Source organism: Mytilus edulis, chromosome 2, assembly GCF_963676685.1.
Source record: "Mytilus edulis chromosome 2, xbMytEdul2.2, whole genome shotgun sequence".
NCBI classification, from domain to species: domain Eukaryota; kingdom Metazoa; phylum Mollusca; class Bivalvia; order Mytilida; family Mytilidae; genus Mytilus; species Mytilus edulis.
In genome coordinates this window covers 100346463-100373215 of record NC_092345.1, presented here as the reverse complement: position 1 = coordinate 100373215, position 26753 = coordinate 100346463, and the positions used below count along the sequence as shown (strand labels likewise).

Genomic DNA, 26753 nt, shown 5'->3' with positions numbered 1-26753 from the left:
TCACCTGGGGCTGCTCCCTCATTGAAATAACCTTCTCGTGTTGAAAGTTTTGGATATTCACCTTTTCAACGGGCCATAATTGTATATTGTTATGTATCAAAAGTAACCACAACTTATGATAAAAGTTTGCAATACGTTCTTTTATTTTGGGAATTGACAAGATAGAAGTGCGATTTGGATAATTTATTTTGCACTGATTTATTTAATTGTTATTGTGACTTTCAGCATGTCTGGTGGACTTTGATTTGGTTGAACAAGTGAGCACTGTGTTGACTAACTTTATAGCATCCCCTGCAGGAAGAACTAAAGATGTAATACCAAATCTACTGACATTGATTGGTTATCTATTATCTCTACCAAAAGATAGACTCAAGGTCATACTCCAGATGGATGGTAGGTTATTACACTATTTAGACAGAATTTGTTTTTATCTTGGTAATTTAAATTATGCTCCGCCTACAATAGGTAGGAAGACATTGTAGTCTTCAGTCTCATCTCATATTAGGTAAAAGGTTTTGGTCAAGGTAGTAAACAATGAAGTTTTCATTTTCATTATGACATAAATTTTGAATAAGAAACCAAATTAGATTTTTAACCCTGATAACTGTGGGAAATTAGTTCATTTTTCTGTAAAGTTATTTTTAAAGGTCGTTAACCATGAAGTTGTTGTCATATCAATTTGACACCTAGTTTAAACATATTTATTTATAGTGGATTGGGAAACAAGTTATTGCAACTTATATTAATCCCTTTCCACTTTGTGGGTGTGAGTGCTGTCGTGTAGCGGCATTAGCCTGCTCTTTTTCTAGAAGGGTGTTGTTTATATGCAAGAGATATTGCTCTCTCTTAACACTGGTCAGCCATTTATCATCACCTTGAGACAGACTATCATCATTTCTCAAGACCATACTCGCAAATGGTGTCAAGGGAAAGCAAAAAATTCAGGCCCTGAAATTTTCTTCCAGTAGCGGGGATTGAACCAGGAACCTTTGTTTAAGTAGTCCGATTCAATAACCACTACACCAAGGCTCTCCGATTTTGAAACTTAGAATACATGATCACTATGATGTAAACTAGGTAAATCATATCCCAAATAATGGTATAATCCCAATTTGACAGTTCACTGAATAATGAGGGTAATAGGGATGTGAACAATTAATTATGGTATTGTATCTACCTTTGTCTGAATGGCCAAACTAGGTGTTGGTTGCTGCAAATATAACCTTTCAAAAGTCTTAGTATTGACCTTGAAAAATGAACGAATTTTCAGTCAGTTAGTCAGTGCAAAGCCTGAAAATATTTTTTTTATTAAAGCCGAATGAATGGACCTTTTCCAGGTTTTGGCTGAAGGGCCTTTGTTTTTTTTGATGGGGAATTTAGTATTTACACTTATTGGGAAAGAATGCAACTTTTTTTGTGGGAATTCAGGATTTGCTGTTTATTTTCTCCAGGAATTTAGGATAACACCCCCTTCAATACTTAAATGATTACTTGTAAAATTGAAGTATGCAAAGAAATATCCTTCAAAATGTTTTTGTTTTTAGGAAAGCCTGTGCAGTATAATATGGACAGATTTTGGCTAGCATTTACAACAGAATTATTAAGAAGAGCTGGGAGCAACTTGTTCAAGGATTCCAAAACTAATGTTGTTTATGGTTATATTGATTCATTGGTTAATGGTAAATAGATAAACCTTAATGAATAGTCCAAAATCATACTGAAAATACAAAAAAAGTTAATATACATGATTTGCATAGATTTAATAGATCATTACCCTTTTAATAACTTGTAAGCATGAAGAGTATTAAAGATAACCCCTTTGAAGTTATCAGCTAAAACTTACAAAGTCATTCACAGATCACTCATCAGTGATAACTAATGACAAAATAGAAGATTTAGATAACTTATATATTCTTGGAGGTTCTGACAATATAACTAATGAATTTCAAGAAACTTCTGATTACCCTGTGAATAACTAGGATTTTCTGATTAAACAACTTATGTATTTGATATTTCTAGTGTTTTTTCTGATTAAATTATTTCTGTTTCTCTAGGATTTTCTGATTAAATCATTTCTGTTTTTCTAGGATTTTCAGATGACAAAACATGCTGTGATGATCCAGAATCGTCTTTCAAACAAATCTTTAAAAAAGAATTTAACCAAAAGGAAGGAATAGTTCCTGCAGAATTTGACACAAAGAGTGGCCTCCCTTTACAACCACCTGCTCCAAAACATTCAGTGAAATATGACAAGGCAATGGATGTATGGGCCCAGTCCAAATGTGATTTAATTCGGGTATGATGTATTCCATTATTCTTTTTAAATTGTTACTGATCACCACAGGTCAGTGAATCTTGTCCCCTTTGTATGAATAAAAGATCATGTGGTTTCATTGTCAATGAATCAACTCTCCACTAGAGATCAAATGATGTAGAAGTCAGCAACTATAGGTCACCATAAGGCTTTCATAAATGAACAAAATCCACACCCAACTAAAATATCAAAGGCCCCTAATTGACAAATGTTAACCATTCAATATACAAACTAACAAGCTGATTAATATATAAAACAACAAACGAAAAACAAAAGTGTCATACAGGAACATACAACAATTACAGGTTTTTAACTTGGTGGGGTCAAACATTTTGAGGGAACCCAATCCTCCACTTGCAGAAACCACTGTTTGCTTTTTTGAAAGTCTGCATTCCTAAAGAAAAATATAATTCCAGTCCAAATATGGAAATTTTGTATTTGACAATCTATTTTTTTACAGTTAATTTGAATTACAGTTTTTTTACTCCACATTATTTTATTTCATTAACTGGCCAAATTTAGTTCTCTTTGTTTAGTATGAAAATGCAGTTGATGATTTTTGAGTCTAAAATTTTACTTTAAATTTTACTTTGAAAAGACAAAATATTTATGTGAAACTGAAAACTTACTAGACGAGGGTCAAGTTATTGGTTTAACTTTTTATATTTAGAATAAGAACCAGGCAGAAAAAGTGAGCCAGGCAACTAAATTAGTTAATGAATGGATAAAAGAAGGACAAAAACTAACAGCAGAACAAACTGACTCCATTAATTTAGAAGAAGAAAAAGCTGAGTCTGATAATATTACAGTTTCTGTACTGAGACTTCTTGTACAGGTAATGTTACAATATCTTCATTTACTCTTCAATTCATGGATTTTTACTGGATTTACGAAGGAAACTGGTTATTGATTTGAGGATGTATAGTGGATGGGCATTCGTGGGAGAGGGCCACTGCCAAACAAGTCCAGGTATTTACTCATGAACCGTTCAACCGAAGTTTTCAAACTTCAATATGTTGTTACAAATGACAAAATGGAGGTCAAGTTTAATATTGATGATTTTCACTTTCATTGTTCAGGAGTTATGGTTCTTCAAAGATTGACAAATTGAGTTTCAAGACAGTGCTTTAACTCATAAACCTTTCAACCAAAGTTTTTAGAATTTTGATTTGTTGTTTCTGATGACAAAATAGAGGTCAGTTTTGAATTAACAAATTTACTTTCACTGTTTAGGAGTTGTTGTTCTTGAAAGATTGAAAAATGGTGTTTCCAGTCGTGTCTGTGCTTTAACTCATTAACTGTTGAACTAAATTGATTTTCTTGATGCTTTATTTCTTGTTTAGCCATTATTTTTTACTTCACACATATTTATATTTGTGATGTTCTAGTTTATTGATGTACTTATATGAGAGAAGATCAAAATTTAACATATTAGTGTCTATTTATATTCATGTAACTATTCTACTTATTTTATGAAAATAAATCGCACTCAAAAGTGTTTAACATGAAAAGGCTTTATTTAACTGCCCAATAAATCATCTATTTTAAATTTTTGTTTTAGGTATATAGAAAGTTAAGTAATGCAGCATACCCCAGATTATATTGTATTCCAGGATGTATGGGCTTTGTAAGTTACTGGCTTGGGGACAGGGACATCACTGAAATGGACCAGAATGGGGGACTACCTCATGAAGCTTGGTTGAAAGGTGCTAAGCAGTCTGTATCAGAAATGTACAAATGTGTTGAAGGTATGCATCTAAAATACACATGCATACATTTAATACACAGGTATTGTTGTCAAGTCAAGTATAACACACTAAAACCTAGGTTACGACTTCCATGCAAAAGTTAACAATTATGTGTCCAATTCGACACCACAAGGTAAAAAGACATATACTAAAAGAATCTTATATCAACAATGCTTTTAGAACTTCTGAAGTAATGTAATAACATCAGCATATGGCATTGTCTTCAGAATGAATACAATACAGAAAATCACATTATGGCACAAATAGGAAGTGGAATGGTCATCAAATTACTGCAGCAATTAGTGAAGTGTTGTTGTTTTTCTTATTGACCTTTCATACTAAAGGTATCCACTTTTGAAATTCTGTCATATTGAAAATTTACAAAGGTGTTGGTTCACTCCTGTTTACAGGAGGGGAAAGATGTAGATGCATTTTTTCCTGAACTTTTGTTGTATATTTAGATCATAAATTACACTGTGTAAGAGTACTGGAAAACAACTATGTTGTGTAGGTAGCTTTGAAATAACACCAAAAATGAGATGTAAAAAAACATAAATGAAACATAAGCAGAAACAACTTATGTCTAGAAAGATAAGTATTTGTAATGGTAAAAATACAAACTTTATCTCATGCACTCATGCAAGAAATACTTTTTCATTTTGTTATCTGTGATTTATATATTTTGAAATTAAATTATTTTGATGTAAACCATCACAAATTTATAAGTAGAATTTTAGTGGAATATATTGTAGATGTACTTTTTTTTATTTCAGAGGACACCCTTGAAGATGTCTTGGTAGAAGAAAGTTATCATGATACAGTCCCAACAGCAGCTGCTGATACAGATATTGTACAGACTAATGCTTCAGATAGTGTACAGACAGGAAAAGATAACTCTACTGATAGTGATGCTGATGATGAGGATTATTTTGAGTATCGTGATGATGATGATGAGGATGATGATGAGTTAGACTATGTCATTTCATCTGAAATAACCAAAAAGAAAAACAGGAACATAAATATAACATCAGTCCTTAAACTCTTGGATAGGGATGTAGACATTATTGAAATGTCAAGAATCTTAGTCTGTCAGATCCTACAGTATCATAGCAACAGTAAAGCAAGAACAGCCATACAAAATGGGGACTTTATTGATCTGAGTGTCACAGGTATTTACTGATCTTTATTTAGGTACGCAGCCCAAAATGAAATAACTTTTTAGAGTTGACAATTTTGGATATTCATTATTTCTAAGGTCCCACCATTGATTAGTTATACCATACTAAAAGCATTTTCAACAACTGAAAAGCAATTGTAACAGATTGTCTTAACACTAAAGTTAGAAAACTGTTTTGTGTCTAACAAGTTCTTGTATTGTTTGATCTTGTTACGTTATTACCTGATATTGCCATTTTAGTTCCATTTTTCTGTGATTTAATTTTAAAGGGAGATAACTCAAGTACAAATCAAGATGCTGAAATGGTTATTCACCGATGAATAATATAAAAAAGAAGATGTGGTATGATTGTCAATGAGACAACTGTCCACAAGAGACCAAAATGACACATATTTTAATGTTGTTGGAAAGCTTTATCTCATTCACATGTGGAAGAATTAAGGCATTACTGGGGTCAAGTCATAAAGTAAAGAAGTGTCATCGATTATTATTACAGTTAAAATTATTTTAAATTAGTTCATGATCGCATATCAACGTTGGGGGTATTATACAACTCGTCTGGAAGAGTTATTGTCCATTATCGAGCCGGGGTTAACTTTCTTCTTTCAAAACTGTAAACAAATGGCTGCCAAAATCTACGTGGACGACAGTCTCGATTTACAAGTATTTTGGCCAAGAAAATGAAAACGGAAACGGTTTTTGAAAGGAAATAATTCAGTGGCTCATAGAAATAGCATTTTGAAACACACGTGTACACAAGAAATGTTGCCTAATGGAAGTGAAAGTGACATATAGGACGCAACGACAAAAAATGTCTTCAGACTCAATTAATCTACGTTTTTGACACATGTTTTTAAGGTCAACTGTTTTTTACTGTATGAAAAGTTTACGGACGCTCAACCTATGATATTTATCTACATATTATCAAAATTTGACCGCACAATTCGCCACAGTTCCCGAGTTTTCAATGACCAAAACTACAAGGTCGTTTTTGCTGTAGCACATGTCAAATTAATCCGGGTCAGGCAAATGGCTCGTGCAAATAAATTTCGGCCAGGGAATCCTGCAAACAAAAAAAAATTCAGTAGTGAAAGTGTTAATTGTTTATTTTTCTACAAAACTCAACAGAAAAAGTTTTGTGCGATAAATTCATTATACGGTTAACTACTGACCCCCTACTGACCATAGAGGGTGAATAAAAGCCATAGGTAAGGAGATTCAGCCTATAGTTTTATCCCCTATGGATTTTACTAACCCTCTTTTGATCTGTAGGGGGTCAGTAGCGAACCATATAAATTATAGTATTTAACTTATACACAATGCCTTATCACCAAATGCAAATCAAGTTTAATTTTGGATGGTGTGACTTTTGTTGTTCTTTAGATATGTCCTTTGGTAAATCAAAAAATTGCAGACTTTGCTGTGTGTGGCATCTGTGTCCCATGGACACATTTTTCATTTATTTATTATAAATATACATTGTAATCATTATGTTATTACAGATGGTAAAGATTTTAATGAAGAAGTCCTAAAACTGAGAAGTCATCTACAAAATATGAGAATGAATGCCATTAAGGATTTTATGGAAGAGATGATATGGAAGAGAGCAAATCATTGTATGTTGATGACTGATTCAATCTGGGCTTTTCTAGGTAATATAATATACTTTGTATTTAAATATAGAATACTTAATGCGAGCCCATCCAGTTTTTTGTTTCATTTTCATTATACAAATGTACTGATTTAGAAAAAATAATGCAAGTAAACATAATATATTAGAAAAAGTATCAAATAAAACAACGGTTACCATACTTGTTAAAGAGAATAAAAATAAGGTTCAAAATATATAGTTTTCTTTGAAAATCTCTTACAAACTTTCAAATTTCACAAAACTGACTTTTTTTAGAAATAAATAGTCAAATTAGTTTTAGTGCAGAGCTCTGAAAAAAATCAGTTTAAAAACAAAAAAATCTTGATTATGTCAGTTTCAACAAATTTGAACACAAACCATACACAAACATCATCCCATAATCATGTGTATATTTCTGCTTCATTTGAAGGTTATTTAATAAACACATATGAAGATAGAAGTGAAGGTGTCAGTTGGTTGTTAGCAGCCATGACAGATGAATCCACTGAGACCATTCCACTTCTGGCTGAAAAAGTCAAAATAATCTTCCTTGGCAAATACCAGGATCATGATGTCCTAGCTAAAGGCAATGTTTATATACCTGAAGGAAAGACTGCAAAGAAATTCTCAAAAGTTCTTGGAGAAGAGGTGAATATTACGTCTCTGCTTTATTTAAATTAAAGAATACCGGGTAAACATGACAAATTGGGGACATACAAACTGTAAACCTTAATTAAAAACTTTAATATTAAACAAACAGCTATCAAATATATCTTGATGTCATGGATCATACCATAGAATAAAATCGCACAATCAGTAGGTAAATGTTAACTGGTTCTCCACACACTATTCCAGATCGGGTAAATTCTACATGACAATCTGGAACACTTTTACGAGGGGTGTAAAATGGGTGGTATCTGCACGGCAGAATGCAAAATAAAATTGATATTTCACGATTATTGAACAATTGAAAATTTCTTGCATGTTGATCTTTTTAAAAGATAAAATTCACAATTCCAATTCTGAGCTTTTTTAAGCTTGAATGTCGTGTCTATACTTGTTCAGCTGTTCAGAGTTTGAATACTGCAGGAAAATCTGGTTTGCTGTCTCTCTGACCTCCTCTTGTTAGATTTTAGTCTCTTAGTTATTTTTGTCATTAGGTTGCTTCCTCATGGATGCCTCCTACCTTATATTTTTTTTTATAAGTATTTAGTCAACCATGAGTTTCTTATCACCTTATAAAATGATGCTTTTAAAATATTTGTTTAGGTATGGACTGATATAGAACTAAGCCTGAGATCCCAGGTGACATTACATGTATACAGAGAATCAGATATACCCAACAGACACGGCCACTGTAACTCTAATCCTTATATACCTAACTCACTCAGGCTCAAACTTGGCATGCCATTAATCAAGATTAAAGATGGTGAAAACAGACCTAAAAGAATCAGAAGTGGAAAAACTTGAACAGAGTTTATTACAAAAACAAATATGATTTGTTTTAGAAAACTGGAGATTCTAGTCAGATGCTGTTCAAATTAAGAGATTAAAATATTGTTTACATCAGTATGTTACGAATTACCTAACCTAATGGCTCAGTTAGCAAACATGGAAATTTTAATGAAAGTAGGAACTGTGATGTTTTTTTTTAATTATACGGAATGTTACAGAAGTTAATATTTATGAATGTTGTATATCCTGTTTAATTTTTAGCTCACCTGGCCTAAAGTGCCAAGTGAGCTTTTCTCATCACTTGGCGTCCGTCGTCCATCGTCGTTGTTGTATTACAAAAATCTTCTCCTCTGAAACTACTGGGCCAAATTTAACCAAACTTGGCCACAATCATCATTGGGGTATCTAGTTTAAAAAATGTGTCCGATGACTCGGCCAACTAACCAAGATGGCCGCCATGGCTAAAAATAGAACATTGGGGTAAATTGTAGATTTTGGCTTATAACTCTGAAACCAAAGCATTTAGAGAAAATCTGACAAGGGGTAAAATCTATCTGCTCTGAAATTTTCAGATGAATCGGACAACCGGTTGTTGGGTTGCTGCCCCTGAATTCGTAATTTTAAGGAAATTTTGCCGTTTTAGTTCATTATCTTAAATACTAATATAGATAGAGATAAACTGTTAACAGCAATAATGTTTGCAAAGTAAGATCTACAAATAAGTTGACATTGCCAAAATGGTCAATTGACCCCTTAAGGAGTTATTGCCCTTTATAGTCAATTTCTAACAATTTTTCGTAAATTTTTATAATCTTTTAAAAAAATCTTCTCCTCTGAACTACTGGACCAAATTTAACCAAACATGGCCACAATCATAATTAGGGTATCTTGTTTAATAAATGTGTGTGATGACCCAGCCAACCAACCAAGATAGCCACCATGGCTAAAAATAGAACATAGGGGTACAATGTAGATTTTGGCTTATAACTCTGAAACCAAAGCATTTAGAGCAAATCTGACTGTGGTTGAATTGTTTATCAAGTCAATATCTATATGCCCTAAAATTTTCAGGTGAAGTGAACAACCGGTTGTTGGGTTGCTGCCCTCCAATTGGTAATTTTTTTTTTTAAATTGCCATTTTTGGTTATTATCTTGAATACTATTATAGATGGAGATAAATTGTAAACAGCAATAATGTTCAGCAAAGTAAGATCTACAAATAAGTCAACATGACCAAAATGGTCAGTGGACCCTTAAGGAGTTATTGCCCTTCATAGTCAATTTTTATGATAGTCAATTTTTTATGAATTTTCATTAATTTGGTAAATTTTTATAAATTTTTACAAAATATTTTCCTCTGTAACTAAAGGGCCAAGTTTATTACAGATAGAGAAAATTGTAAGTAGCAAGAATGTTCAGTAAAGTAAGATCTACAAACACATCACCATCATCAAAACACAATTTTGTCATGAATCCATCTGTGTCCTTTGTTTAATACATGTATGCACATAGACCAAGGTGAGCGACACAGGCTCTTAAGAGCCTCTAGTTTATATATTCTGTTGTTATATTATGGATATTTTATTATTGCCTTATCTATTTTATTTTTATTTTATTGATGTACATTGAATGATTTATTTTGTAGCCTAGTATTTACAATGTGTAATATTTTTATATATTTTATATTATGGACATTTTAAAATTGATTTGTTTTTTTGTTATTATTGGTTTTATTTATGCACATCCAATTATTTATTTTGAATCCTAGTATTTTCAATTTATGATATTTTTATATATTTTATGTTCATATTAAATCCTATTGCTCTTCAATATTGTGTTGCTAATTTTATGTCCCATTTATTGGCATTATGCTTTCTGGTCTGTGCATCCGCTCGTCTGTTCGTTCGTTCGTCTTTCTGTTTGTTCGTCCGTCTGCTTTGGGTTAAAGTTTTTGGTCAAGGTAGATTTAGATGAAGTTGAAGTCCAATCAACCTGAAACTTAGTATACATGTTACTTATGATATGATCTTTTAATAATTTTAATTCCAACTTAGAGTTTTTACTCCATTTTCACGGTCCACTGAACATAAAAAATGATAATGAGGATGGGGCATTTGTGTACTAGGGACCCATTCTTGTTTGTAAATAAATCATTCATGTAATTATATCTAGTTCTTTTAGCTGAAAACAAATGGATGTCTTTGGTTACTATTAAATTTTCAATGTCCTTGAACAAAGTAGTTTAGAAAATTATCTAGAGGTGAATATCAGTCAAAAAAGAAACAATAATTCATCATAAAATTTCTTTTTGCATAATTATATAACACAATTAAACACATCATAATAAAGTTCTAGACAGAAGCTGAGAAAAATGTGACAAAAACATGAAGCATAATATTATGATATTGTGCAGTACTTCACAAATTTAAGAATAACTGGCATCAAGATGTAACAAGCATTCTGTGAGTATTGCATGGCAATACATAGTCCCCATCAAATTAAAAATTCATTGTATTGGAACAAAATTCAAACTTGATCTATAACTTGTCATGGTGTTACCTTTATAACAAATATCAAGTCAATATCAAGATAATTTTCTGAGTTCAAGGACCATAACTCTGCACAAAATCATCAGACCAGAACAAAATTCAAACTTGATCTGTAACATGTCATGATAAAACTGAAAATTGCATTGACTGTATATTCATATGTGATATACAGTCACTGACCATATATTGCCTTATTCATGACATTGATAATGCGTTTCCATATAGTTTTATTTATGACGTCAATAAAACATACAGGTTCGCAGAATTTTAAGTCTTCTGCTCAAAATTAAGAAATGATGGTTTTTACCCTAAATACTTTCTTTCGAACAGTTATAAGAATTGCAGTATATAAAGTATAACCATACATTGTCTCGAAATATCAATGTTATTTGTACTTGGCTCGAAACAGGTAGAAATGCTCAACACAGCCTCGCTTACCAATTTTCAAATCAATTTCATCAAGCATGACAGAGTAAAAGTAGAAAAATGATTATATGAGTAAATTTTCAGTCTGAGGACAATAACTGCAAAAAGTCAGCAGACTGGAACAAATTTAAGATTTGAAACTGACCTTATCATGTAACTTTAACCTTGATCACTGATCCATGAAATAAGGTTGAGGTCAGGTGAATCTTGTCTGACAGAAAAGTAGACGTTGCAAGAAATCCATATACCAAATTTAGTTAATAACTAAGAGATTCACATGACAAATAAAAAATATATAATTTTTTAACAAGCAGTTGCTGAATCATGAAAATGAGGTCAAGGACAATGGACATATGACAGACAGAAACTTTGTATCATAAGGTAAATGCATACAATATATGAAATTCCAGGTCTTCTATTTTCTGAAACATACAAATAGTTTACATCACTATTGCCACAGGTTAGTAATACATAACTCTTGCATACTGAGACTTGTCACAGGTGAGATAAAAACCAGAGTGAAAAAAATCATTTAGAATAAATGTTTTCAAAGGTCATAGTACTCACAAGTGATAATAGACATAATCCATTTGAAATGTATAGGGTGCTTTTAATATATCTGTCCTTTATATACTAACATATTCATTTTGGGGCCTTTTAAAGCTGACTATGTGGTATTGGCTTTGCTCATTGTTGAAGGCATTACAGTGACCTTTAAGTGCCAGTCTGCCTAAGAATCAGGCAGTGGTGAAAACATGACCAAAAAATCCCACCCAATTTGACATTGATTTCAGTTCATAATATGTAGTTATGCACAAAAATAACATTCATTTTCGTTTTCTGTTCTGGTAATAGAAGATACAATTTGGTTGAAATGCACTAGAAATTATCGAATAAGGGGAGATAACTCTGTAATTTGCTATCATTCTAACCAATTTTCTAACCGAGTTATTTGATATTACCAGACACACAAAAACGAAAGACTAAGAATTTTTAACTCAGGATGATGGTTAGTATTAAATAACATGATTAGCTCAGTGGGTTTTTTCTGATCATGTTTTGATTTTTACCTAAATTGCCTGCTTCTTACAAAGACTAACACTTAATTGTTAATTTCTGTAATTTGGTCTCTTGGGAAGAGTTGTCTCATTGGCAATCATACCACATCTTCTTTTTAATAATAACCGATGTGTGCGGTCCTAGGCTATACATTGTTTCAATAAGCTAAATCAATTGAATTGTGTATATTTTTATTTTGAAGGCACAGATCAGTTTTATCGATATACACTTTTATCACATTCAGACATATTCACACTTTTCATCAATCATCAATCATAACAAAAAATTAATCTTACAATTATGAAAAACTATTGTAGCATAATCATATTGTGTCAATAATGTTGATAAAGTATATTTTCAAAAATAAAACATGTATATGTATGTGCTTTATAAACAAGAGAAAAACAGAGACTTGTCCAGTGACTTCCTAGTTCTTAGGCTTTACAAATTAATTTGACATATTTCCACATTGTACGAAGTATAGTGTTTAATTAATTCACTCCTAATATAAGTAGAATATCAAAAAGAATATTCGATATATTTATTTTGTGTAGGAAATTAGATGACATCTAGATAAAAATTTGAAATTGAATAAAGGTCCTAGAACTAATGCTTGTTTTTGAGAGTATGAATTTCAGCCTGCTGACTCAAATACTGGTACTTAGATAGCAAAATTTCATAATTTTGGTTTATTGGTCTCTTTTGTATTAACAAATTTGTAATGAATGCAATAATAGTTAATACAGAAGCTACTGATTGTAGCTCAGTTTGAGAATAAATAGATTCTATAATAAGAAGTCAAAATTCCATTCTGTGAACATCACAGAAAAAAGTTTATCAGTAAAACAAAATTCTGTTAAACCATTTCTTTTTTTAATTATTTCATCAACGGAATGCATTAAGTACAAAAAAAAATTATAACTTAAAAGCTCTTTCAAAAATAGTTATCTTTTGTATAACCACTTATATACTAACTAAATATCACAATTGTTTAAATAACAAACATATATAAACAGTTGATTGTAAATATATGTTTTACTCCCTCCTTGGCATAGAAGCGATTACTTTTCTACTTCCGGTATGAGTAAAACATACATCCAAAGTCATTTATATTTCATTTTTTCCTGCAACTTTTGAGAAAGAATTACCAGTTTTTTAAATACCCAAAAAGTAGAAAATAATAAAATAATAAAAAGGCGTGTGCTTGTATTTAAGATATAATAATCCATTGCAAATCTGGCAGGAAATGATTCTCTAGATTTTTCATTCATTTAACATTGACACCTTTTTTTCATTCATAAGATATGGAAAACAATTTTGGTTTAAAAAAGATTTAAGAAATTGCTTTCTGATTGTTATGTTAAAATAAAATTTTGAAAAGAAAAGTGAAGTGGGCGTTAGCAGGCAAATTTTGTAAATGGCACTTTATATTTCAGCATGAATTCTCCAACAAAACACAATAAATTTAATATTTCCACATGAATTCTCCAACAAAACACAATAAATTTAATATTTCCACATGAATTCTCCAACAAAACACAATAAATTTAATATTTCCACATGAATTCTCCAACAAAACACAATAAATTTAATATTTCCACATGAATTCTCCAACAAAACACAATAAATTTAATATTTCCACATGAATTCTCCAACAAAACACAATAAATTTAATATTTCCACATGAATTCTCCAACAAAACACAATAAATTTAATATTTCCACATGAATTCTCCAACAAAACACAATAAATTTAATATTTCCACATGAATTCTCCAACAAAACACAATAAATTTAATATTTCCACATGAATTCTCCAACAAAACACAATAAATTTAATATTTCAGCATGAATTCTCCAACAAAACACAATAAATTTAATATTTCAGGGTTTAGTATGTCTATATGCTCTAACAAAACACTATACATTCAATATTTCATGGTGAATACTGTTTGCATTGACAATGGACAATAATTTCTCTTTGCATCAAATAAATAATAAAGTATAAATATATATATATATATATGTGGATTTCATAATGTATACAATACTTGAACAAATGGATAGTCCTTTCCAATAAGGTGTCATTAAAACATATATCCTTCAAGGATGTCTAATACACAGATTTTCTATCAATTGGAAAGAATTTTGAAAGAATAGCTTCTTTCACATGAGGAAGATGATTTAAATGCTCATTTCTTTAAACAAACAAAAAATTATCATGCATGATTTAATGAAATAGTATTCTACAAACATATGCCCACATAAAATAAAAAAATATATACATTTTTTGACATGGATTTCCTGTGTGGACAATCCATTTTTTCAACTGCAAATAATCAATCTTTTTTCAAGACAATTTTAAATATTCAATTAATTACTATTTCTAAAACATGATTTCCAATGTTGAAAAAAAAATCGTTCATTTTTTTTATAGATTGTATTTTAAACATTTTCATGAATATAACAATAAAATCATATGCTCAAAACAATTTCCCTTTAATGTCTGAACACAACTATTTGCTGTAGAATTTGTATACCATGTAAAAATATCCCACAAATAATGACTAGGTAATCTAAGGAAGCGATCTACCATGACCTACAAGATACCACGTAAACAACCCCACTACTGTGGTGTAACATAGGAATATATATCAATACTTTCATATCAAATACTTAGCACACACCTAGCCAAGTCTATACACACAAATTAAGACCACAAAGTCTATGCACACACATTAAGACCACAATACACATCAGCGTTTAGATTTTATATATCATATACATATTTAAGTAGACTTAAATCATACATCAACTGTATGTAATATACATTTACTTAAAAAGGATAACAAATATTGTATTGTATTTCTAACAACCTCTTGGGATATTCAAAACTGAAAATTGCTCTTCCATGACCTTAAGACTAAAACTCATAACATCAAGTCTGGATTGACAATAGTTACACAGAAAAACACATTGTCAAAAGGAATGTTGTAAAAGGTGATAAATTTTCAGATATATATATATAATGTCTAATTCCAATAATGTATAAACTTTATGGCAAGTGTAAGTTAAATGTGTCCCATTCATAATCTTGTTCACACCATTCAGACTGAGTCAACATATATATATAAATCAGTCAACAAAAATAAAATTTTGGAATGTAATTAAAAACCATCACAGCTTCTTTTATAAACAACAGCCAAACAAATTACATCAATCATGGAATGTCCTAACGCCCAACAAATCAAACAAATAATAGATTGTTAACAAAAAGGTCAGCCCTTAAACAGTCTCTATAGAAAAGATCAATGTCCACTTTGTGATCAGAAGCCTCACTTTCTTAACAAAAATATGAAGTGACTTGCTAATAGGGATGGCCTTTAGTAGGGTTCGAATTACTAAGATTAGAGCTGCATTGAAAATCAATTCTTGTCCTATAAGAATAGGAATATCTTGAGAGGGGTCTAACAGAGTAATGATTCAAAAAAAATTAACTTTTCTATTTTGACCCTTTCAATTGGAAAGCCTTGATTTAATTTGACTTGTACTTTTAGTAATGCCTGTGTGTACCCATTGTTGGAAAGTCTAAAGACTATCTTAATTGATACTTAAGGACCATGCATTTACAGGACAATAAGAAGCTTGACTACACACTAACATACTAGAGAACATGATACCTTGTATTGATTACAAACAAGTTTAAACAAAAAAATATACAAATAACAAATGAGGAACATTATATTATGTAGAAACTAGGGACAAGGTGAAGCAAGAATTAATAACAATAATAAAATATTTGTACTTATCAACTCTATACTTGAATGAATGTCATTCACAATAGTAAACTACCTGTATGTAGACTAAATGAATGTCATTCACAATAGTAAACTACCTGTATGTAGACTATAAACTTAGTCTGAGGTGTCATATGGTTTTGTAATAAAACGATTTGTCTGACAGAATGACCAGTTCAATATTTGATTTGTCTTCACTTATGTTTTCTAAAGATAAGTTCAATTAAAAACTTCTGGGGTCTATCTGAGGATTGAACATCCATTTTCACTTGCGATTGATAAAGAATTATAACTCTTCCTTTTAAAGATGTTCATGAATATTCAGGATGAGTCCTTATCAATTGAAAATTGACAAGTTTTAGGTATAGAAATTTACATTTCTACAAGAATGTGTTTTATTCCTATCAGCCTAATTTTATTGTATAAAAGTGTCACGTTCTGTGTGTAATATGCAGAACAGTAGAAATAATACAACAAATCTAAAATAAAATTACATATAAATGTACATTAACAATAAAGTATTTAAGTATATGCACCATATATTAAGTAGAAAGAAAAATAGGTCATTCTACTCATAATAGTTCATTCTGCACAGCAGAAAAAGACCAATAACCTTATAAACACAATGTGATCACTTCAGTTGGACTATACTTGAATTCTTTTGTGAATACTTGACACACATTCATTCAATTATCAGAAATATCTGAACTTAAAATATCCAAACGCATCAAGAATTTATCTATTTCACATGAATATAAGGACTTGTAGACTCTTAAGTGCCTGTATTCTCTAACGAAGACTAGGTTATTTAAATTTTCAAATCACATGTTAAAACTATTTATGCAAATGAAGTATTAATTGCTGAACCTACATTCTGAAGTTTTTAGAGCTAATTCAAAAAATTAAAACAAAGGTAGATATTGTAACTATTTTTTTTCAGCTGATTTTTTTATTTTATGTATGATTAGTTAAATATAATAAAATATTCAAATATATATCTAAGCTTCAACCATAGTTAAACTGAGATTTCAAACCCATAATGTCTCAACCACTAAAGTAAATGATACCTAACAGATAATTTATATATACAGTGTTCCCCAAAATTAAGTGGATCAAGGGAGACAATTCCTCTTCTAAAGTCAGTTTCATTGTATTTAGCGGAAGTATCACAGTGATTTTATCAGTCACCATTGTCAACCACACTTTATCAAAAGGCCACCTACTTGGCCTCATGAAAGGGGGGACTAATGTACAACAAAATGATATTTACAAACTCAATGATATAGCCAACCCAAATAAATGAATGAATATAGACTGTTGCACCTTGGAGGTTAATGATCCATGATAATGACTGGTTTACATGGTGATTAATTCATTAAAATTCTAGTCACAGCATATGTTATTGCTTTTTTCTTTTCCATTGCCATAACTGTCTATCTATCCCAGTACAAGATTTCATTAATAACTTTTGTCCATCTAATGAAACCTCCATACATTTCTGTGTATTAGAATGAAAAATTGTATTGTCCTGAAAGAAAAATTAAAAAAGGATTAAATTACATTCCTTACTATAGCATAAGAGGTTGACCTCTCAAATAAAAGAAAGAAACAAAAATAACTGAAACTGATCCTTGTTGACATCATATTTAACATATAAACTAGTTCTTTTAGTTTGATTAATGTAGTACAAAATAGGGAGTTGTCTCCCATACAATGTCAACTCAGTTGATACATCAGTCATTTTCTATGGAGTGTTTTGGTAACTTGTCATTTTGTATTTATTGTTTTCTCATAGATTTTTTTGTCTGATTTCAACTTTTTTATCTTCTTTAATTACATGTATGATCTGTTACACAAAGTGACATAAATTTTTCCTCTTCCAGATATGGAATCTAAACTTAAAGATCTGTCATGAAATAGAAGTTCCTTCATAACATAAGTTGCAAATGCAAAAAGTATTCTGGAATATTATTCCCACTGGAATGAGTATTATAGTAAATGTTCCTAACGGAATGAATGGTATAGAATATTTGTTCTCACAGGAATAGATATAATGACATTGTTTATAACAAAGTTTCTAGTAGAACATCTGTTAGGCCGAACAAATATATGTTGACAAGTGAACTTTGTCATTGGCACTCATACCACATCTTCCTATATCTATTTGTAGCATGAAAAATGGTATCCTATCCAAGGTTTGACCTGAACAGGGATCAAACCAATGATTTTGAGTACCTACTCATCAAGGTACTTCAAGACAACAGTGCGAGTTTTTAGTATTGGGTTGGTAGCTGTCTAATTGACATTCATACTACATCTGATTATTTTTCAAACAAAATAAAATGAAAAATGTAATGGGATGATTAGAGATGACATGAGTGACATCAATATAATATTACCTCTCTAAACTCCCACTGTTGGTTACCCTTCTGACTATGGCAAGGGTAGATAATTATACTTTCTCCACCGGAGAAGTCAAGACAACCGTCATCCCTCCTTATCTCTCCAGTCTTACTTAACATCCAATACTGAAAATAATAAAGTGCATGGTAATATCAACAGCCAAAAGAAAACTATAAACATGTATTACTGCAACAGGTATTTTTTTATTTTTTTATTATAACCTTTTTTTCTAATGGCATTCAATGAGTAGATTAGAAGGCTAAAAGATCTGATTCTATAGCAAACGTTATGTTTTACATAATGACCTGTCTTTTCTCAAAGATACAATTTCTCTATAAGGATTCATGCATCACTGACTACTTTTTTCTGATTTTGTATACACTATATACTAATAGATATCATCTTAAGTAAGTAATTACACAAAATACAAAGCATTGTCTTTTTCAAACAAATATACCATATGAAAAAATACAGCTCTCCTCCTACATGAAAAACCATCAATTTAGATCACATTTACATCTCTGAAGGAATTTGTGCACATTTTATGTATCCAAATTATATGAAATTTCAAGACTTTTACTGTTTCTCTTGTTTCCTTGGGTATGCTTGACTTTTCTAGAAAGAGGCCAACACTAGCCAGGAATATGTATCTAAAGTTGTTTCCCCTTGAACAAAATGTATGTACATTTATTCATTTAATAAATTCTAACTGAGAAGATACCTCTTCCTAAAATATACCAACATACATTCAATGCATTATTCCTGCCAAGTAACCATGATGATGGCCAGACAACATACAACAGCAAAACACTTGAACATATTGCACTAGACACTATTGGCCAAGTCAGCTAAGAAACAAAAAAAGCAACAGAAAAATGAGATTTTTCCCCATCTAAACTAGAATGTAGATACATTTATTAATTATCCTGGTCATGAAGAAGCTTTATTAGGACCCAATGACCATCCCGGTTAAGATATAGCCACATATTACTGGCTTATATCAGCATGATCAGAACAAACCTGACTGCCACCCTAGTTATGGCATGTTATTTACAAGGCATATGCTGAAAAGGAACCTGACTGCCACCCTAGTTATGGCATGTTATATACAAGGCATATGCTGAAAAGGAACCTGACTGCCACCCTAGTTATGGCATGTTATTTACAAGGCATATGCTGAAAAGGAACCTGACTGCCACCCTAGTTATGGCATGTTATTTACAAGGCATATGCTGAAAAGGAACCTGACTGCCACCCTAGTTATGGCATGTTATTTACAAGGCATATGCTGAAAAGGAACCGGACTGCCACCCTAGTTATGGCATGTTATTTACAAGGCATATGCTGAAAAGGAACCTGACTGCCACCCTAGTTATGGCATGTTATTTACAAGGCATATGCTGAAAAGGAACCTGATTGCCACCCTAGTTATGGCATGTTATTTACAAGGCATATGCTGAAAAAGAACCTGACTGACACCCTAGTTATCGCATGTTATTTACAAGGCATATGCTGAAAAGGAACCTGATTGCCACCCTAGTTATGGCATGTTATTTACAAGGCATATGCTGAAAAGGAACCTGACTGACACCCTAGTTATGGCATGTTATTTACAAGGCATATGCTGAAAAGGAACCTGACTGACACCCTAGTTATGGCATGTTATTTACAAGGCATATGCTGAAAAGGAACCTGATTGCCACCCTGGTTATGGCATGTTATTTACAAGGCATATGCTGAAAAGGAACCTGATTGCCACCCTAGTTATGGCATGTTATTTACAAGGCATATGCTGAAAAGGAACCTGACTGACACCCTAGTTATGGCATGTTATTTACAAGGCATATGCTGAAAAGGAACCTGATTGCCACCCTGGTTATGGCATGTTATTTACAAGGCATATGCTGAAAAGGAACCTGACTGCCACCCTAGTTATCGCATGTTTTTTACAAGGCATATGCTGAAAAGGAACCTGACTGACACCCTAGTCATGGCATGTTATTTACAAGGCATATGCTGAAAAGGAACCTGACTGACACCCTAGTTATGGCATGTTATTTACAAGGCATATGCTGAAAAGGAACCTGACTGTCACCCTGGTTATGGCATGTTATTTACAAGGCATATGCTGAAAAAGAACCTGACTGCCACCCTAGTTACGGCATGTTATTTACAAGGCATATGCTGAAAAGGAACTTGATTGCCACCCTGGTTATGGCATGTTATTTACAAGGCATATGCTGAAAAGGAACCTGACTGTCACCCTAGTTATGGCATGTTATTTACAAGGCATATGCTGAAAAGGAACCTGACTGCCACCCTAGTTATGGCATGTTATTTACAAGGCATATGCTGAAAAGGAACCTGACTGTCACCCTAGTTGTGGCATGTTATTTACAAGGCATATGCTGAAAAGGAACCTGATTGCCACCCTAGTTATGGCATGTTATATACAAGGCATATGCTGAAATGGAACCTGACTGACACCCTAGTTATGGCATGTAATATACAAGGCATATGCTGAAAAAGAACCTGACTGCCACCCTAGTTATGGCATGTTATTTACAAGGCATATGCTGAAAAAGAACCTGACTGCCACCCTGGTTATGGCATGTTATTTACAAGGCATATGCTGAAAAAGAACCTGACTGCCACCCTAGTCATGGCATGTTATTTACAAGGCATATGCTGAAAAGGAACCTGACTGACACCCTAGTTATGGCATGTTATTTACAAGGCATATGCTGAAAAAGAACCTGATTGCCACCCTAGTTATGGCATGTTATCTACAAGGCATATGCTGAAAAATAACCTGACTGCCACCCTAGTTATGGCATGTTATTTACAAGGCATATGCTGAAAAGGAACCTGATTGCCACCCTAGTTATGGCATGTTATTTACAAGGCATATGCTGAAAAGGAACTTGATTGCCACCCTGGTTATGGCATGTTATTTACAAGGCATATGCTGAAAAGAAACCTGACTGCCACCCTAGTTATGGCATGTTATTTACAAGGCATATGCTGAAAAATAACCTGACTGCCACCCTAGTTATGGCATGTTATTTACAAGGCATATGCTGAAAAGGAACCTGACTGCCACCCTAGTTATGACATGTTATTTACAAGGCATATGCTGAAAAGGAACCTGACTGCCACCCTAGTTATGGCATGTTATTTACAAGGCATATGCTGAAAAGGAACCTGACTGCCACCCTAGTTATGGCATGTTATATACAAGACATATGCTGAAAAGGAACCTGATTGCCACCCTAGTTATGGCATGTTATTTACAAGGCATATGCTGAAAAGGAACCTGACTGTCACCCTAGTTATGGCATGTTATTTACAAGGCATATGCTGAAAAGGAACCTGACTGCCACCCTAGTTATGGCATGTTATTTACAAGGCATATGCTGAAAAAGAACCTGACTGCCACCCTAGTTATGGCATGTTATTTACAAGGCATATGCTGAAAAGGAACCTGACTGCCACCCTAGTTATGGCATGTTATTTACAAGGCATATGCTGAAAAAGAACCTGACTGCCACCCTAGTTATCGCATGTTTTTTACAAGGCATATGCTGAAAAGGAACTTGATTGCCACCCTGGTTATGGCATGTTATTTACAAGGCATATGCTGAAACGGAACCTGACTGACACCCTAGTTATGGCATGTTATTTACAAGGAATATGCTGAAAAATAACCTGACTGCCACCCTAGTTATGGCATGTAATTTACAAGGCATATGCTGAAAAGGAACCTGACTGACACCCTAGTTATGGCATGTTATTTACAAGGCATATGCTGAAAAATAACCTGACTGCCACCCTAGTTATGGCATGTTATTTACAAGGCATATGCTGAAAAGGAACCTGATTGCCACCCTAGTTATGGCATGTTATTTACAAGGCATATGCTGAAAAGGAACCTGATTGCCACCCTAGTTATGGCATGTTATTTACAAGGCATATGCTGAAAAGGAACCTGATTGCCACCCTGGTTATGGCATGTTATTTACAAGGCATATGCTGGAAAAGAACCTGATTGCCACCCTAGTTATGGCATGTTATTTACAAGGCATATGCTGAAAAGGAACCTGATTGCCACCCTAGTTATGGCATGTTATTTACAAGGCATATGCTGAAAAGGAACCTGATTGCCACCCTAGTTATGGCATGTTATTTACAAGGCATATGCTGAAAAGGAACCTGATTGCCACCCTGGTTATTGCATGTTATTTACAAGGCATATGCTGAAAAGGAACCTGATTGCCACCCTAGTTATGGCATGTTATTTACAAGGCATATGCTGAAAAGGAACCTGATTGCCACCCTGGTTATGGCATGTTATTTACAAGGCATATGCTGAAAAGGAACCTGACTGCCACCCTAGTTATGGCATGTTATTTACAAGGCATATGCTGAAAAAGAACCTGACTGCCACCCTAGTTATGGCATGTTTTTTACAAGGCATATGCTGAAAAGGAACTTGATTGCCACCCTGGTTATGGCATGTTATTTACAAGGCATATGCTGAAACGGAACCTGACTGACACCCTAGTTATGGCATGTTATTTACAAGGAATATGCTGAAAAATAACCTGACTGCCACCCTAGTTATGGCATGTAATTTACAAGGCATATGCTGAAAAGGAACCTGACTGACACCCTAGTTATGGCATGTTATTTACAAGGCATATGCTGAAAAATAACCTGACTGCCACCCTAGTTATGGCATGTTATTTACAAGGCATATGCTGAAAAGGAACCTGATTGCCACCCTAGTTATGGCATGTTATTTACAAGGCATATGCTGAAAAGGAACCTGATTGCCACCCTAGTTATGGCATGTTATTTACAAGGCATATGCTGAAAAGGAACCTGATTGCCACCCTGGTTATGGCATGTTATTTACAAGGCATATGCTGGAAAAGAACCTGATTGCCACCCTAGTTATGGCATGTTATTTACAAGGCATATGCTGAAAAGGAACCTGATTGCCACCCTAGTTATGGCATGTTATTTACAAGGCATATGCTGAAAAGGAACCTGATTGCCACCCTAGTTATGGCATGTTATTTACAAGGCATATGCTGAAAAGGAACCTGATTGCCACCCTGGTTATTGCATGTTATTTACAAGGCATATGCTGAAAAGGAACCTGATTGCCACCCTAGTTATGGCATGTTATTTACAAGGCATATGCTGAAAAGGAACCTGATTGCCACCCTGGTTATTGCATGTTATTTACAAGGCATATGCTGAAAAGGAACCTGACTGACACCCTAGTTATGGCATGTTATTTACAAGGCATATGCTGAAAAGGAACCTGATTGCCACCCTAGTTATGGCATGTTATTTACAAGGCATATGCTGAAAAGGAACCTGATTGCCACCCTGGTTATGGCATGTTATTTACAAGGCATATGCTGGAAAAGAACCTGATTGCCACCCTAGTTATGGCATGTTTTTTACAAGGCATATGCTTGAAAAGAACCTGATTGCCACCCTGGTTATGACATGGCAAAGTTAACTGATGTATAACTACATTCAAGAACTGAGATGGCTGATGGTTGTAATGGGGGTACCTTCATGATGAATAACAGTAAAAATTCTTGCAAAATGACAATAACAGTCATTTTTGGTGCATGACTATAAAATGCACACAGTCTTTTAGACGATAAAAAATCAACTGATTCAGACAAATCACGTTAATTTCTTCAAGAAATAAAAAGGTAACGATAATTATTTGAGACCTCTGACGAAGGGTAATATGAGGAATTATGGTAAATTTTAACCAATTTAACGCTAACTTTGGCCAAAAATTACCATTTGACTCCTGACTGTAAAGGTCATTCCTACCCTCATGACTGCCAACATGGCCACAAGTCAATTACCACATTTATAAACTTACCTGATTGCCACCTTGGTTATGACAAGGCCACATGTTGACTGGTTTATGCATATTATGTGAATCAACTGAACTGTCAACACACATTGGTTTAGCTTTACTTCTTATCTGTAATTATAAAAAATAAATCATGATTAAACATAATCATCCTAAACATATTATCAGTAAAAGTTTTTTTTTTTTACATTAACTGAAACATCTTCTAAATTCACTAAATAAAATTTCTTAATGAAGTTCATTCACTAAGTCCTTTTTTACATGCTATCTAAAATTAACAAGGTTATGTTCAGTCCATAGACAGTATATCACACATTACAAATCACATTCTTATACAGCATAAATAACACTCTTACAATGACTTTAATGTACTTCGTACTGGGAAATGAATCTTACTTAGCGGGAAAAAAGATTAGAAGTGTTCTCCAACATATCAGAACCTTTTCTGATTATGTTTTTTTCAAAAGATATCACATAAGAAACTTTCTTTGTATTTACTATGTTTTTGTGTTGTTTTTTGTTGTTGATACCCATCCTATTCTTTTATTCAAATTGTTTTACATCTTGTGATATGTCTTTGTATGAAAAATTTACTTGTAGCAAACCAATCTGTCTTACCTCCCCTGATGCTATAGAATCCCCTGGTACAAACAAATCTGACTTACCTCCCCTGATGCTATAGAGTCCCCTGGTACAAACCAATCTGACTTACCTCCCCTGATGCTATAGAATCCCCTGGTACAAACAAATCTGGATATATATTCTTGACAAACCAATCAAAACTTTTACAATTTAAACTTTTCCTTAATGCCTTTCTCTCTGTTACATCACCATATTCTCCCTAAAATAAATATATTTTATTGTTATTATATACCTCTAGATATGCATATATAAAAGAATAGTATTTTAATGTCCCTCCTATGCACATATTTTACATTTCTAAGGGCCATAACTCTTTTTTAAAAGTTGATCATCAATCATTACAGAATTTGTCCAAGATATTGCTGATATCATCCTATAGTATAAGTTTTATATAAAATCTAGAAAGAATTGTACCTATGAGAGTGCCAACAAGACCAAACAGATGGACAGACCGACAGACACATGGTTTTCAATGTCCCCTAAAATGCGCTACCCATGTCATAAAAATGACATATTGGAATAAACCATAGAACATCATTCCCATTCTTATTTGTGTGTAGATCCACATTAACATCCTTATCAACAGGACTTAACACTATATGAAATTTCAATATGAGTATCCAATAGGTTGCCATATATAATTTGTCTGTGCTACTTTACATCTAAATTGCTTAATTTATCACCCCCTTTTGAACACACGTAGAAATCTCTCTATTAATATGAATGGTATACTCACTAAATCATAATTAAATCGTTCATAATAATAATTTTTGTATTCATCCATCCAGACTTCAGCTAATCGTATAGAATTTTTCTTCACAACATTGACTCCTGTCCTCCATTTGTAAGGGGATCTTTTACGGAAAATGTGACCAACATGAGAACATGGAACTATCTCTAATGTACCTCCACACATCCATATCTGTTCAAATATAAATAGTAAGATGTATAGATACAATAAATCACCTGCAACTTCAGCATCCCTTCTATAAAAATAAATCAAAGCCATAAAAGCACCGAAAAGGTAGTTTCAATCTAAAATTTGAAATCAATGATTTTGTGACTTCCAGTAACAGTGTTTAATATTTGTTAAGATAATTTAGCTGTTCTTTGTATATACAAAACAGTTTGCACTTATTATGTGTCGGCACTACTGCTTTATTTCATTGTGTCTGGTAGCAGCAATAATTCTACATTGAATGGAAGTTTCTGGTACTGAATATTTTTTTTTGAATTAATCACTATTAAAAGGCTTTACTTTAAAAGTCAGTCAACAGGAGTGATATGCAAACTTTATACCCAAAGATAAATCAAACTAGATATCATTGAGATGGGAGCCATCTCTGTTGGCCCCGCTGTGAATAATGTGCATTAAATAAACAGCTGCGCCATGAGCGCATGATATGCCCGACGTCTTATGTGGAAGTCTTAAGCAATTCAATAATCATAAATAGTTTATGAGAAAGTTTTAAGCAATAACCATATATTGTTTTAGAGACACGGCTGGACATGTGAAACCCCCCACCCTGTTTTTTTACAAAAACTAAATATTACCAAAATAAAATTTTGAATCAAAACCAAAAAGTATACAGATCTTTAGATTAATATATCAAAAGAAGTGTGTAAAGTTTTAAGCAATAATC

General features: G+C 32.8%; 2 protein-coding genes across 12 annotated transcripts in view; one reads left to right on the top strand and one right to left on the bottom strand.

Moving 5' to 3' along the window:
* The window catches only part of LOC139513709 (uncharacterized), a 52001-nt gene extending 41847 nt beyond the window's left edge, over positions 1–10154 (top strand). The window contains exons 14-22 of the mRNA XM_071302457.1: positions 226–393; positions 1545–1679; positions 2088–2296; positions 2985–3149; positions 3876–4062; positions 4836–5231; positions 6742–6891; positions 7300–7517; positions 8139–10154. Coding sequence (XP_071158558.1) covers positions 226–393; positions 1545–1679; positions 2088–2296; positions 2985–3149; positions 3876–4062; positions 4836–5231; positions 6742–6891; positions 7300–7517; positions 8139–8339 — 1829 coding nt within the window. The 3' untranslated portion in view covers positions 8340–10154. The remainder of the gene's footprint in view (positions 1–225; positions 394–1544; positions 1680–2087; positions 2297–2984; positions 3150–3875; positions 4063–4835; positions 5232–6741; positions 6892–7299; positions 7518–8138) is intronic.
* Positions 10155–16308: 6154 nt separating this feature from the next.
* The window catches only part of LOC139513676 (polypeptide N-acetylgalactosaminyltransferase 5-like), an 82839-nt gene continuing 72394 nt past the window's right edge, over positions 16309–26753 (bottom strand). For 8 of the 11 annotated variants that reach the window (XM_071302377.1, XM_071302383.1, XM_071302384.1 and 5 more), the window contains 5 exons: positions 25847–26032; positions 25181–25309; positions 24475–24579; positions 18554–18682; positions 17099–17682 (listed from right to left, as the gene is read on the bottom strand). In XM_071302377.1, the coding sequence (XP_071158478.1) occupies positions 17554–17682; positions 18554–18682; positions 24475–24579; positions 25181–25309; positions 25847–26032 (678 nt within the window). In that variant the 3' untranslated portion in view covers positions 17099–17553. Of the gene's footprint in view, positions 17683–18553; positions 18683–24474; positions 24580–25180; positions 25310–25846; positions 26033–26753 lie in introns of all 11 variants that reach the window. The other 3 variants (XM_071302382.1, XM_071302379.1, XM_071302386.1) reach the window with 2 other exon arrangements.